The sequence below is a fragment of the Sturnira hondurensis genome, unplaced genomic scaffold, assembly GCF_014824575.4.
Source record: "Sturnira hondurensis isolate 20B ecotype Veracruz unplaced genomic scaffold, ASM1482457v3 Scaffold0004271, whole genome shotgun sequence".
Taxonomy (NCBI): Eukaryota; Metazoa; Chordata; class Mammalia; order Chiroptera; family Phyllostomidae; genus Sturnira; species Sturnira hondurensis.
The window spans coordinates 8,608,027-8,621,802 of NW_028076902.1; the positions used below are offsets into that span (position 1 = coordinate 8,608,027).

Below are 13,776 nucleotides of genomic sequence, written 5' to 3' on the forward strand. Positions count from 1 at the left end.
GGCTCAAATCAACAATTTGGAATAAAAGGAAGAAATAAACATTCAACCGGAACAGAATGAAGAAACAAGAATTCAAAAAAAAATGAGGAGAGGTTCAGGAACTTCTGGGACAACTTTAAATGTTCCAATATATAAATCACAGGGGTGCCAGAAGGAGAAGAGGAAGAGCAACAAACTGAAAACTTATTTGAACAAATAATGAAAGAAAACTTCCCTATTCTGAAAGAAATAGACATACGCATCCAGGAAGACCAGAGAATCCCAGAAAGTTTTGACCCAAGGAGGAATACACCAAGATACATCATAATTACATTACCCAAGATTAATGATAAGGAGAGAATCTTAAAAGCAACAAGAGAAAAGCAGAGAGTTACCTACAAAGGAGTTCCCATAACACTATCAGCTGATTTCTCAAAAGAAACCTTACAGGCAAGAAGGGGCTGGAAAGAAGTATTTCAAGTCATGAAAGGCAAGGACCTACAATCAAGATTACTCTATGCAGCAAAGCTTTCATTTAGAATGGAAGGGCAGATAAAGTGCTTCCCAAATAAGATAAAGTTAAAGGAGTTCATCATCACCAAGCCCCTGTTATATGAAATGTTAAAGGGACTTATCTAAGAAAAAGAAGAGTAAAACTATGAATAGTAAAATGATAACAAACTCACAACTTTCAACAACTGAACCTAAAAAAAAACAAAACCAAAAGAAACTAAGCAAACAAGTAGAACAGGAGCAGAATCACAGAAATGGAGATCACATGGAGGGCTATCAGTGGGGAAGGGGAAGGTGGAGAATGGGGGAAAAGTTACAGGGAATAAGAGGCGTAAATGGTAGGTACAAAATAAACAGGGAAAGGTTAAGAATAGTATGAGAAACGGAGAAGCCAAAGAACTTCTATGCACGATCCATGGACATGAACTAAGTGGTGGGGTGGTGGGAAATGCTGGAGGGAATTGGGGTAACTGGTGGAGGAGTATAAAAGGGAGAAAAAAATAGGACAACTGTAACAGCATAATCATTAAAATACACTTAAAGAAGAAGTGATGCGAATAGGTATAGTACAGAAGAAAAAAACCCAGTAGTCATAAACACATAAAAAGATTTTCAACTCTACTAGTAATAGAAAAATGCAGATTTAGAACCCCCCAATAAAATACCAAAATACCATTTTACACCCCTTTGACTGGCTAGAATTAAGATGTCTGATGGTTTCAAGTTTTTCTGAGGATTTAAGGTAAAGTGTCTCATATGTTGCTGTTAGAAGTATAAATTTATTTATTTGCAAAACAACCTGTCACTTATGATGGGGCATATTTGCATTCCACAGTACTCAGCAATTTCATACACCCTAGAGATACTGTTACTCATATGCTTCACAGAACATATACAAGAATGCTCATAACAACACTGGAAATAGAACAACTGTCCATTGATAAAGAAAAGGGAACATAAAACGCAACATGTTTGCTCAATGAAATATGATATAGCAACATCATGAATGAGTCTCAGAAACACAATGTTCAGTGAAGAGGGAGTCACAGGAGACAAGTTACAGTATGGAATCCCTTTGTGTAGCTCAAAAACAAATTCTATAACCAAATATATAATTTTATAGGCCCTGGCTGGCGTAGCTCAGTGGATTGGGCGCAGGCCTGTGAACCAGAGGATCGCAGTTCGATTCCCAGTCAGGGTACATGCCTGGGTTGCAGGCCGGTTCCCTGCAGGCCAACTCCCAGCAGGGGACGCACGAAAGGCAACCATACATTGATGTGTCTCTCCCTCTCTCCTTCCCCTCTAAAGATAAATAAATAAAATCTTTAAAAATAATAATAATATATATAATTTTATATATGTTTAATTTATTTATTACTTATACATTATATATTATAATGTATTAATATAATATTAACACACTATTTTAATATCTTATATACTATTTTAAATTTATGTACTTTATAAATTTTTACAAAATAAATAAAAGCCCCTGTGGTGGGAAAGCCAAGACCTTTTAAGAAACAAATTGGCTGATGTTCAGTATGGAGATATTTTTCTTGTGAAAATGCAAATTCCTCCACTTGGGACAGCAAGAGATCCTTAAAATAAATTAATTCATAGAACCAGGCATTTGGAGAAAGTGGTATCTATGGGAATGCAAAATCTTGGGCAAAACCTTAGATGCCCACAGGAAATATTACTAAATCTCAAGGGACAGGGAAATCCAGCTGCGGCTGAGGCAAGCCAGATGTTCACACCAAGCACTGTGGTTAATAACATAGGCTTGGGAGTCATACTGCCTACATTTGAATACCAGCTCTTGCACTTACTAGCTCTGAGACTCTGAGCAAGTTCTTTAACTTCTCTGTGCTACAGTTTCCTTATCTGAAAAGTGAGAATTATAATAACATTATGGGATAAAAGCAAGTAAGTTAGATGGGCTATGCACTGACAACAGCACCTGGCATATTACAAGCACTCAAAAATAGTCTATGTAATGCCCTGTCTGGGTAGCTCAGTTGGTTAGAACATCATCCCAATACGCCAAGGTTTGTGGTTTGTCGTTCCACAAAAAATCGATGTCTCTCTCTCTCTTTCCCCCTTCCTCTAAAATCAAAAATAAAACTTAAAAAAATTCTATGTATTTATATATTTACTTCTGTCCTGTTCTTTTCAAGAGGAAGCCAGTTTATACCAAAGCATAATTTCCACCAAAAATGAGTAATTATGTTTCATAGTTAAGTTCATAAAACAGCCATTTGAATCAAACTGTTTGCTGATCCAAAATAACTAATTTATATCCAAAAATAAATTGATATATTTCTATCTGAGCATATAATTTGTGGCAAGCACTGGAATCTTAATGAAGAAAACACTTATTCATCATTAATTAGTGAGTTAATCCAGTAAACATTATTTGAAGTCTGCTGTGTGTTAGTCACAACAGATACAAATGTGAATGAGTGTTGGGGACTTCTCTGCCTGGTTTCAGGAATTGTAACTACCCCCCATAGCTAAGAATGAGTGAGCGACCTCCGGAATGCAAGCCACAGGAGACAAAGCTTGTCTCTGGTAGCAAACACTGCCTCAGCTTCCTCCCTCTACCCCCAAAAGCATGGTTGGTAGTCAGAGATGGATAAGACTCCTCACAGAGAGGGGCAACCTAAGCCAGACACGATCACTTGGGAGGCCATCATGGAAGGACTTGGGTGGCTGTGACAAAGAGGGAGCAATGGACCCTTGCCCCCCAGCTATGTGACATAGCCCGAGTCCCCATGTCCTCTGGGAGAAATGCTTCCTGGCTCTAATCCACTTAAGCCTGAAAACCTGATGGGGAGGCAGTGCAGCTCCTTGCCTTGCTAGAGCAGTATCTGAGGTAAATCTAGCATAAGAAACAATTCCTAAAAGTCCTATGAAACCGACTTTGTTAAGAGTGCTTTCATTCATATGTTAAGGGTCTGAGCAGGAAATGAGTATGTCTCCCAAAGTTTCTGCAACCCCCCTTTTCCTGACAGACTAAGCCCTCAGATTTCTTTGAAATGTTATCTACTGTTTAATCCTTGCCCCCCTGTATTCCTGTGTATTGCAACCCAATAAAAGCCCCTGGAGGAAGGGGCTCCAGGCCTTTTTCCTCTGAGAAACTGGCCATCTCTCTTCCCCAAGCAGATCATGTCTTGGTAGTGTTTACTTTCATCCGTAGCGGACGGGGGGACTTGAGGGCAAAATCGTCCCCACAGGTGAGACTCGGTCTCTGCTGTTCAGTAGAGGACTGGTAAACAGTATGGTATTAGAGGGGCTCAGTGTCATGGGAAAGGATGGGGGAGGACAGAAGAGAGCTAGTGAGCTCCAGGGAGTGGAATCAGTGCTCGGTGGGCTTCCTAGAGGGTAAACACTGCTGTGTTTACATCTGTGAGAACAGAAGTCAGCAAGCATATACCAGAGCAGGAACAGCATGTGCAGTGACACAGAGGATGAGAACCATGCTACTTTCAGAACTTCAGCGATTCTCAGGTGGCTAAAGAAAAAGATGGGTGTGTGGGGGAAGGGAAGAAAAAAGTAGTAGGAGATGGACCTAGAAAGACAGAAGGCCCTGGGTCACTCAACTCTGTGAGCAAAGCTGAGAAGCTTGACTTACTTATCCAGAAAGTCATGGGAGACCTTGAAGGATTTTCAAGTAAGAGTTCCTAAGAAATTAGATCCAAGAAGAAACACACATCATAATTACATTACCCAAGATGAAATATAAGGAGAGAATCTTAAAAGCAGCAAGAGGAAAAGAGAGAGTGATCTACAAAGGCGTTTCCATAAGGCTATCAGCTGATTTCTCAAAAGAGACCTTACAGGCAAGAAGGAGCTGGAAAGAAGTATTCCAAGTCATGAAATCCAAAGACCTACATCCAAGATTGCTCTATCCAGCAAAGCTTTCATTTAGAATGGAGGGCAGATAAAGTGCTTCCCAGATAAGGTCAGGTTAAAGGAGTTCATCATTACCAAGCCCTAATTATATGAAATGTTAAAGGGACTTATGTAAGAAAAAGAAGATCAAAAACTATGAATAGTAAAATGACAATAAACTCACAACTATCAACAACTGAACCTAGAAAACCAAAAACTAAGCAAACAAATAGAACAGGAACGGAATCAAAGAAATGGAGACCACATGGATGGTTATCAGTGGGAAGGGGAAAGGGGAAAATGGGGGGAAAAGGTACATGGAATAGATGTATAATTGGTAGGCATAAAATACATAGGTGGAGGTAAAGAATAGTATAGGAAATGCAGAAGCCAAAAAACTTATATGTATGACTCATGGACATGAACTAAGTGGGGGGAATGGTGGTGGGAGGGGTACTATAGGGCGGACAGGGATAAAGGGGAGAAAAAAATGGGACAACTATAATAGCATAATCAATAAAATATACTTTAAAAGAAGAAAAAATCAATGAAATTGAATCCTCTAGTTAAAAGGTCAGGATAAAAAGACAGATGATACAAATGATCACTTTCAGGGAACAAAGGAGGGATATCACTGTACCCCTTACAAACTTTTGAAGAGTTATAAAGGAAAAACAAAAGAGTAACAAGAGAATACTACAAACAACTCTGAAAGAACCCACTGGCTTTGACAACAAGAAGATCATGTTTATCTCAGTGAGAACAGTTTCAGTATGGGCCACATGGGAGATGGGCCAGAGTGCACTGGAGAAGGAATGAGACGAGAATGTGTAGAGGCAGAGAGTGCAGACAACTCTTTCAGTCCGTTGTGGGGAAAGACAGAGAACGATACGGTAGTAACTATAGGTAAGATAGATAACCTTTTGGAGGAGGAGCCATGCTCACCTTTATAGGCTGAGAGGAAGATCCAGGGAGAGAAGTCAATGACACAGGAGAGGTAGAGAGGACCAGAGGCACCATGTTCTAGAGGCAGCGGGAGGGAAAGGACCAGCAACAAAGTGGAGGGCTAACTTTGCATAAGACAGACACTCTCCTCGGAACCAGGTGGGGATGCAATAAGGACAGGCAGGAGTACTGACTCGGACTGATAACTAAGTCAAACTTATCATTTAAGAGTTTCATAGTTCTTTACCAAAGACAAGGACTGTCAAGAACTAAGATTCTACAATAAAACTTTGCCATTAAATACTTACTTAAGTCATGTGAATTGCAGAATACCTGAAGAAGACTAGACTTGTGGTATTCTAGTGCATAGGGCTGCAAACTATTTCCGTAAATGACCAGAGAGTAAATATTTTAGGCTTAGTAGGCCAAGAGGCAAAACCAAAAACAATATATAGATAAAGGAGAGAAACTTCTGATTTACCTTGGCCTAACTGTCTGGAGTAGGCCATCTGGGAACCAACAGAAACATACTCAGGGCAAAAAGCTATTGGCCTGAAGAGAAGGGTCCTGGTGAGCCAGGCCCACATGTGGTGGTGTTAGGGGAGCCCAGGTCAATTTCACTTTGTGTCCCAGGGACCCCCAGATCCCGATTCACTTTCCTCTCCTCTCGAGGGCCCAGCAGTCTCAATGTGGGCAGCCTGCTGGAGTCTGAGCAACTCCTGAATTGCCAAATGAAATTCCATGGCTGGCTGCCTGGTTATAACTAACAGTTGCCAATGTGTAGGTGGCCACCAGGACAGGTCCTGTCAACAACACTGGGAGTGGAGGAAGAAAGGCAGATGAAGAGGGACATCCAATGCTGATCTCCAGAAGTCACTGTGCTAGCCACCTAGATGGGTGCTTAGGTCTTACAAAAACCCACGGTGAGCTAGATTTAGTCCACAGGCCCCTGTTCCTGTGTCTTTAAAAACCTTAAAAATTGTGAACAGTACAAAAATTCTTCATCAGAATAAAAGGTTTCAGCCCTGGCTGGTGTGGCTCAGTGGACTAAGCGCCAGCCTGTGAACCGAGGAGCCGCTGGCTGGATTCCCAGTCAGGGCACATACCTGGTTTACAGGCCAGGTCCCCAGCTGGGGATGTGCGAGAGGCAACCACAGATTGATGCTTCTCTCCCTCCCCCTCTTTAAAAATAAATAAATAAAATCTTTAAAAAGATATATTAGGTTTCATATTTGAATACAATGTTCCCTTTTACACACATTATTTTAAATGAGGTTATATAAATAACAGAGCACACCAAACCCCTCCTTCCTTGAAGTTCACTATCAGTAGCAGAAAAAGTAAATACTAATTTAGACCTTTTCTGAGTCATGAAAATATTGCATTTGGAAAGAGAAAGCTCTTAAACATAGACTGGTTAAATTGCATTACTTTTCTGAGAAATTATTCTTCCTTCCTTTAGACTGACAAGTAGAAGAGGGTGAGATGGCTTGTAACTACATATCAAAATGAGAATTAAAGAGGAGCCCTGACCAGTGTGGCTCACCTGGTCAGGCGCTGTCTCTGCAAAAGTGAAAGGTCACTGGTTTGATTCTGGTCAGGGTTCATGCCTGGGTTGTAGGTTCAGTCCCTGGGCGGGGCATGTGTGAGAATCAGTGGGCATGCCACTGATTGATATTTCTCTCCTACATCAATGTTTCTCTCTCTTTCTTCTTCCCTGTCCCCTCCCGCTACAAATAGAGAAATAAAATCTTTTAAAAAAATTAAAGGAGAGAGGGAAGAGGAAGATGTTACTAGTCATAACATCTCTAGTTCGTGGAACCTACCTTGATAAATCATTTCATCTTCCTCAGTCACATAAGCGTTGGCTCCCCAAACCACCAGCTTGCGGATGTCAGATGGATGTTTTGCGGCTGCAATGAGTGCTGTAATACCGCCGTCACTCCACCCCAGCAAAGAGAACTTCTTAAACTTCAGTGTCTGTGAGAAATACGATAAAAAGCACAGCACAGGTTATTGCTCCTCTGTTAAAAGAACCCGATAATTAAGAATTAACAGAATCAATACTGCTGTGGGGTTTAGAGTATCAGTTGGCAATTAATGAAAAATCCTAAAGTTCACCATTTGATGTCAAAAATGTTTTCTCTCAACTAATTTAGTGTAAATATAATTGTTTCAATTTTTGAAGGAACCACTTCATTCCTTGGATAAAACTCAAGGAACCGGAAATAATGGAGATCAGTACTTGGACATGACAAATGACAAGTGCATGTGTATGCACACTTGAGCAAAGACTCTAAGAACAGCTATGTAGATTAGAAAGGAAAACTGGAATAACTGAAGTCACTGCATCTGGTAAGTGACTGACTGCAAGATTGTGGAGAAGTGGCTGGAGGAACTCCAGGAGAGAATGGTGTCATGGGGAGGTTATGTTAGTCCTGGGGTGAATCAACCAGGCTCTGAAAATGTGTTGCACAGCGACAATGAAAAAAGCTCACATCTGAAAGATGCTGTCTAGAGATAAAAATTAATTAATTGGGAAAATCAAGTTCAAGAATTGGGATGACTACTATGGATAACAACTTGGCACTATGTTGTAAAATGAAGCTGTGCATCTTCTATAAGCCTTCAAGCTGTCTCCTAAATATGTATGGAACTCTTACACATGTGCACCAGGACACAGGTCCAGGATGCCTGAAGAAGTATTGTTATAATAGTAAAAAAATGAAAACTAAAATGTCCATGGACAACAGAATGTTCACTGCACTCACTGCTGTTCATAATCACCAAAAAGGGCAACTTAAAAATTAAGTTATTGCCCTGGCAAGTGGATCAGTTGGCTGGAACTCTGTCTTGTATATCAAAAGATTGTGGGTTCAGTCCCTCTGGGCATGTGCGGGGGACAACTGATCAATGTTTCTCTCTCACACTGATGTTTCTCTCTCTCTCTCTCTCTCTCTCTCTTTAAAATCAAGAAATGTACCCTCTGGTGAGGATAAAGAAATTAAGTTATTTATCTACCATCAGAAGAGAGGTAAAATAAGACACAGTATGTCTGTACAGTGAAATACTATGCACCTATTATAATACTGATGTAAACTAATATTCATTGACAGCGAAATATCTCTTTGACAAACTGTTCAATAAAATAGTAAGTTGCAAAAAAATTAGGTACAGTCTCATGCCATCAATATAAACATGGTATTTGCATATGTAATAAGACTGGCCAGTCTTGGTGGTAGTATCTCTACATAGTCGGATTGTGGGATATTTCTACTTTCTTCTTTATACGTATTTGAATTTTTAAAATTTTCTGTAGGAATTGCATGGTATCATCCCTGTAGAAATAAAAAACAAAAACAAAAACAAAATAAATGAAGACAGGCCCAGCCATCCTCCCTCCCTTGGGCTCTTCCCTAAGAGGCCCACCTTCATCAAATCAACAGCATCTTTTGCATCCCTTTCAAAAAAGTCCCCTGGGAAATCTCGATCTGGGGGTCTGGAATGTCCATATCCTCGAGGATCCCAGGCAACGACGGTGAAGAGCTTCTTATTTAGGTTTTTAATCTGAGGTCCAAAATCAGTCTCTCCACTTCCTGAAAACAGCGACGTGGTTAATTCAAGTGAATGCTTTCATTATTTCAAACGCATTACTGTAAAAAAATAAATAATTGCAATCCTAAAACAAAGCAAATAGTTTCTACTCAAAGTTAGACATCAGATTATAATCAGCACAGGAGCCTTGCAACAATGGAATCCATTTACGGGAGGCTGACTTCCTTTTCCCCCGGGAGCTCGGACCTGCTTCTTACGGCCCCCTAGTGGCTACTTTGATAAAGACAAACGCCCTGGTCAGGGATTATTCAAGTCTGGCACTTTGGTACCTCTTCAGCCTCATCTCCCTTTAAAAAATAAATCATGAAACTGCACAGAATTAGGCTTACTGATGATATGCTTCTGGGTTATTTTTTGCTTTTCTTTTTTTAAGTGACTGTTACAAGTAAGAGAGATTTCAATGTCTGTAGACCAGTTTATGAGATTTGATCCAGGTTATTTAAAGTAGAATTCTAAAACTCCAGATGTTTTTTTTACTAAGCTAATGTGAACAGCCCAGAAGACTTTTGGGTGGTTATAACTAGCAACTAGAAAGTTAAACACAGAAATAATTGGGGAGGGCAGAATGTGAAAGAAACAAATCAGTTTTTCATTAAAAAATTACAGAACAGCATATACTAACAAGTCAGTGGTGGACTTGATTGGCAGTCCCCAGCCTGCCACTAGTCACGGCCACTATGGGCAGACACGTCAAGCTCTCTCACGGGTTGTGCTCACACCCACTCAAAGCAGTGTGCAAGGCCAGTTCCCCCAAGAGCTCAGTCCAGGGGCAAATCAGCACTTTAGTTTTAAGGTTTGCTTGGTTTTTGAGGACTCATAACTCAGACCACAAAGAGGTACTAAGTGTCTTGCTTGATAAATTAGCTATTGTTAGAAAATGTCTTTCAAGATGGTATGGTATCATTTGATGTTATCTGTTCTGACAAGATATGCCTTTCTCAACCTCAGGTAAATCATTCAGAAACCTAAGCTAAAAACATAAATGGATCTCAAGCTCATGCGTACTGTTCTCATGGCTCCTGAGCTGGAGGGACTTGTCCATGGGACTGCCGCGGAGGGGCAGGAGGTGCGGGGGCAGGAAGAGGGAACAGCCCAACTCAGGACCAATTTCAGAAATAACAATACTCGCTTTTGGCACAAAGACATACATTTGAAGACTTCAGTGCAAACAATACTAAAACTTTAAAAAATCTATTCTAAGGAACAGTTGCCAGTATATGACACTTGAGAAGGAAACACATCAACATTGGTTACATGTGGAACTCGGTGCTGGGGACAGGGGACTGGAAGGGCAATCTCACTGTCTTTTTGATTTTTGAGTGAGGTTAATGTTTTATATAAACAAAAACTAAATTGTCAAGTTTTTTATACCTGGATAATGACTGCAATCTGAAATAATAGAAATCTAAGCTGATAAATTATTCATCGCTTTTACAGACAACTTTGGCTCAACATCAGCCACTGGGTTAAATGTCTTCCTTCACTATATAGCTTACAGAAAAAAAAGACACTAAATACTATCTAGACAAGGATGCCTCAATAGCTACAACGGTACCATAATCAGCTGAGGCTCAACCAAAGGAAACCGTCAACTAATTGAAAATTTTTAAGAGAAAGAAACACATCATAAGGAAATAAGTATCAATTGGGACTATTTAACTAAACAAAACAATGCAATGCTAAAACCGTTAAAAGCAAACCCGAGATGTTCTGAGATCACTGAAAAATTTCCTCCTGAACTTTCTACATCTAAACTACTTTTCTGCAAAATGAGATTGAGATTCAGCTGGCTTTACAATACTCCATTCATACCAATCTAATTTTGATTTTCAGAAAGTCTATAAGCTCAGTTTTGCCCTTAGCTCTTACTTTGACACAGTGTACCACAAAGGGCCATCAATCCATCTTTCAGCACCAAGTCTCCCATCCAAGAAAAGCCTTAAAACCAGCGATCTGGAATGGCTGGCCACCCACTCATCTTTTGTCTTCATCTATCCCTTCTTCCCACACCCCTTTCCTTAACTCCCAAATGATAGGCTGATGTGGACCCTGGCTGGTAGGATCCATGTGTCGTGGCTGCAAGAGACAGATTCACACAGACTACAGAAGTCCTGTAGGAAAAAAGGGATGGCATGGCTGCTCTCTAAGTGAGAGAGAGGGCCCGGACCCCTGCCTGGACAGGTTCTTATTGCTTTTGGGGGGTACTTTACATCGAGGATGGTCCTCATATATTATGCACAGGTTTGCTGTAGGTGATTACCTTTTACCGATAACAAAGGAAAGAATGTTGCTGATTACTTCAAAGAGAAGGATGTTACAGATCAAGGGGGAAAAAGGTTGAACTGGTTATACTCCATAATTGGGAGGTTTAGCACAGACTTTAGGAAGTTACTTTAAAGATATGCAGTAAGCATATCCTGCCTCAATTCAGGGTGAGGGAGTTTTAGCAAAAGCAAGTCTCAGAGCAGCCTAGGTACAAAGCAGGCCTGATTCCCCCTGGGAAAACCTATCTGCGGGATTGGGTCCTGTGTGCCGACCTCGCTCCCCACTGGCCTTTCCGAATTGGTGCTGGGCTACATTCCCATGCCACGTGGAATGATCCCCTATAGTAGGCAACCAACTACACGGTGTACTTGCATGGGAAAAAACAGGTAAAGGAATAAAATAATCCATATACCAGAAAGTTATCTTTCTAAATCATGTAACATTAATTGTAGCAAATATTACTTAAAGCATTCCCATAAAAGCACTAAAATTAATAATCAGTATTTGGCAACTATACTGTGAAAGCATCACAGATTACACAGCATTCAAGAGCATTCCATTAAAACCTTCCAGACCCAACATTCCAGGAAGCAGCAAGACAGCATGCTCGCCCTCTCCAGTCCGCTGATAATGCAGGTGGACACCATTCACAGCCACTTTGGCAGAGGTTACTGAAGTGCTAGAAAAGAAAAAGCCCATCCCCAAGAAAAATTGTTATTTAGCAGCGCCAATGTAATATGACAACACTGCCCTTTTATAGACACGAATCAGCTCTAGTACCTTCTTCAGGTTTCTCAGACTATTTTGATTTATGCTCCAGTTTTCCGAACGTGAAAAAGAACACGAGTTTGTATCTTCCTTACTAGACTGCAGATCTGGACTGTGTCTTCATGTTTGAATAACCCACAGCATAGCTCGGGGCTTACCCTACAAAAGTACTGAGGCACTTGCTCAAATCAATGGTCGCACAGGCCCACAGGCACCTGCCCGGTGAGCTGAAAACCCGTGGTGCCAAAGTGCAGGCTGATGTGGGAATGACGCACAATGGGATGTGAGGGGGAGCATCAGCAGCCCAGACCCTGGGCCGTCATCTGAATCGTGGCAGGTCTAGAGGAGCTACCTACCCCAGCAGCTGCCCTGGCAGCATTCCCCAGGGTGAGACAGATCTCACGGGTCCACAGGGAAGGCCCTGATCTCAAGGCTGTCCTCTACACATGATTTCTCACATCCCCTAGCCAGCTGCAGAACGGCTCTACTTGGGAATGCCTGTCTGATCTGGCCAGACTGTTTTTTAACATGTTGAAATAAATATTCCTCAGTTAACTGTTGAAAAACCGGATCCATAAGCTCTCATCTCAAGGGACTTTCCCTTGACACCGACCTTCCTTGGCCCAAGACCCCCCATGAGGCAGCATCTAACTGCACATGCTTGGCGCAGAGAGGGTCTCAGGCCGGGGCGACTGCCAGGGTCTGTTCTGACTGGGTTCGTGCCATGCCAGGTTTCTGTTTTTTTCTTTTTTGTAAGTTAGTTTTTATTTTTACTTTTTGAGGTTTTTTCTTTTTTCTTTTCTTTTTTGCTCAATCCCCTGACATTTTACTCCTCGTGCCCTAGAGATTTTTGAGGGGCTCCCTTCCTTGCTTGTAAATTTGTACAATGAGGATGTTATGACAATAGGATGACCACCCTCCCCCCACCAACTTTGTCAATGTCCAAGCCAGTGCATTGTCATGACTGGGTGCTGCTGTCTCCACCTCTCCAGGGCCCCAGGAGTCAGCACTGAGGCACTGGCTTAGACAGGCTTCCCTTCCTTCAGCTTTTATAATCTCTTTTTATATTAAAAATACCCTCTATTTTCCTTCTGCACTGTTATCTGCATGCTTTGATTCCCCATTCCAAATTTCTTTTTTAGAATTACTATCCCTGGCCTGTATTCTTTTGGTTGCCTAATAATATAGAAATAAAAGCAGGTAGTTCAGAGTTGGGCATGATGGCAACTCAATGTCAGAGAAGGGTTGTTGAGGCAGAAGGCTTTGAAGGCAGCTTTAGAGAGACAGAGAGATCACATCAGGGTTGGGTAGAGATATTCGGAGGAGAGTGAGAAAGTAGCACTAAAGATGAACGTCCAAGAATGTGGTGGGGAGATGATTCTAAAAGAGGAAACAGTGTGATCAAAGGCATAGGAGCAAGGGACATATGTGGGGACAAGGCAGCGTTCAGCCTGGCAGGAGTGTGCAGAAAAAAGAGGGAGCGTATTTTGAGGCTGAACCGTGAAGGGGTTTGCAGCTAAGGAGAGCGAAAAAGTCCCTAGAGCACTGTCATCAGCAGCCTGTAGGTGACCACACCACAGGTACCTGCCATTGTCATGGAGGCTGCCGAAACCTTCCATCAATCACCAGGGTGGGGAAACAGGACAGAGAACTGCTTATAAACCAAAGCAAATCCACTTCAAATATAAAAAAAGCTTTATTTTACAATACTTATTGAATGACTTGTTTTTATACAAATATAAGTGGGGACAGCATTTTTTCTGCAGCTTACTAAGGGGCCACTTAGACGGCAGG

At 41.3% G+C, this 13,776-nt stretch overlaps 1 protein-coding gene across 2 annotated transcripts in view; it reads right to left on the bottom strand.

Annotated features, from left to right (window-relative positions):
• Positions 1-13,776, bottom strand: part of BPHL (biphenyl hydrolase like) — a 36,962-nt gene that overhangs the window by 17,356 nt on the left and 5,830 nt on the right. For both annotated transcript variants that reach the window (XM_037045423.1, XM_037045424.1), the window contains exons 2-4: positions 11,790-11,893; positions 8,764-8,930; positions 7,161-7,314 (exon numbers count right to left, since the gene is read on the bottom strand). In XM_037045423.1, the coding sequence (XP_036901318.1) occupies positions 7,161-7,314; positions 8,764-8,930; positions 11,790-11,893 (425 nt within the window). The remainder of the gene's footprint in view (positions 1-7,160; positions 7,315-8,763; positions 8,931-11,789; positions 11,894-13,776) is intronic.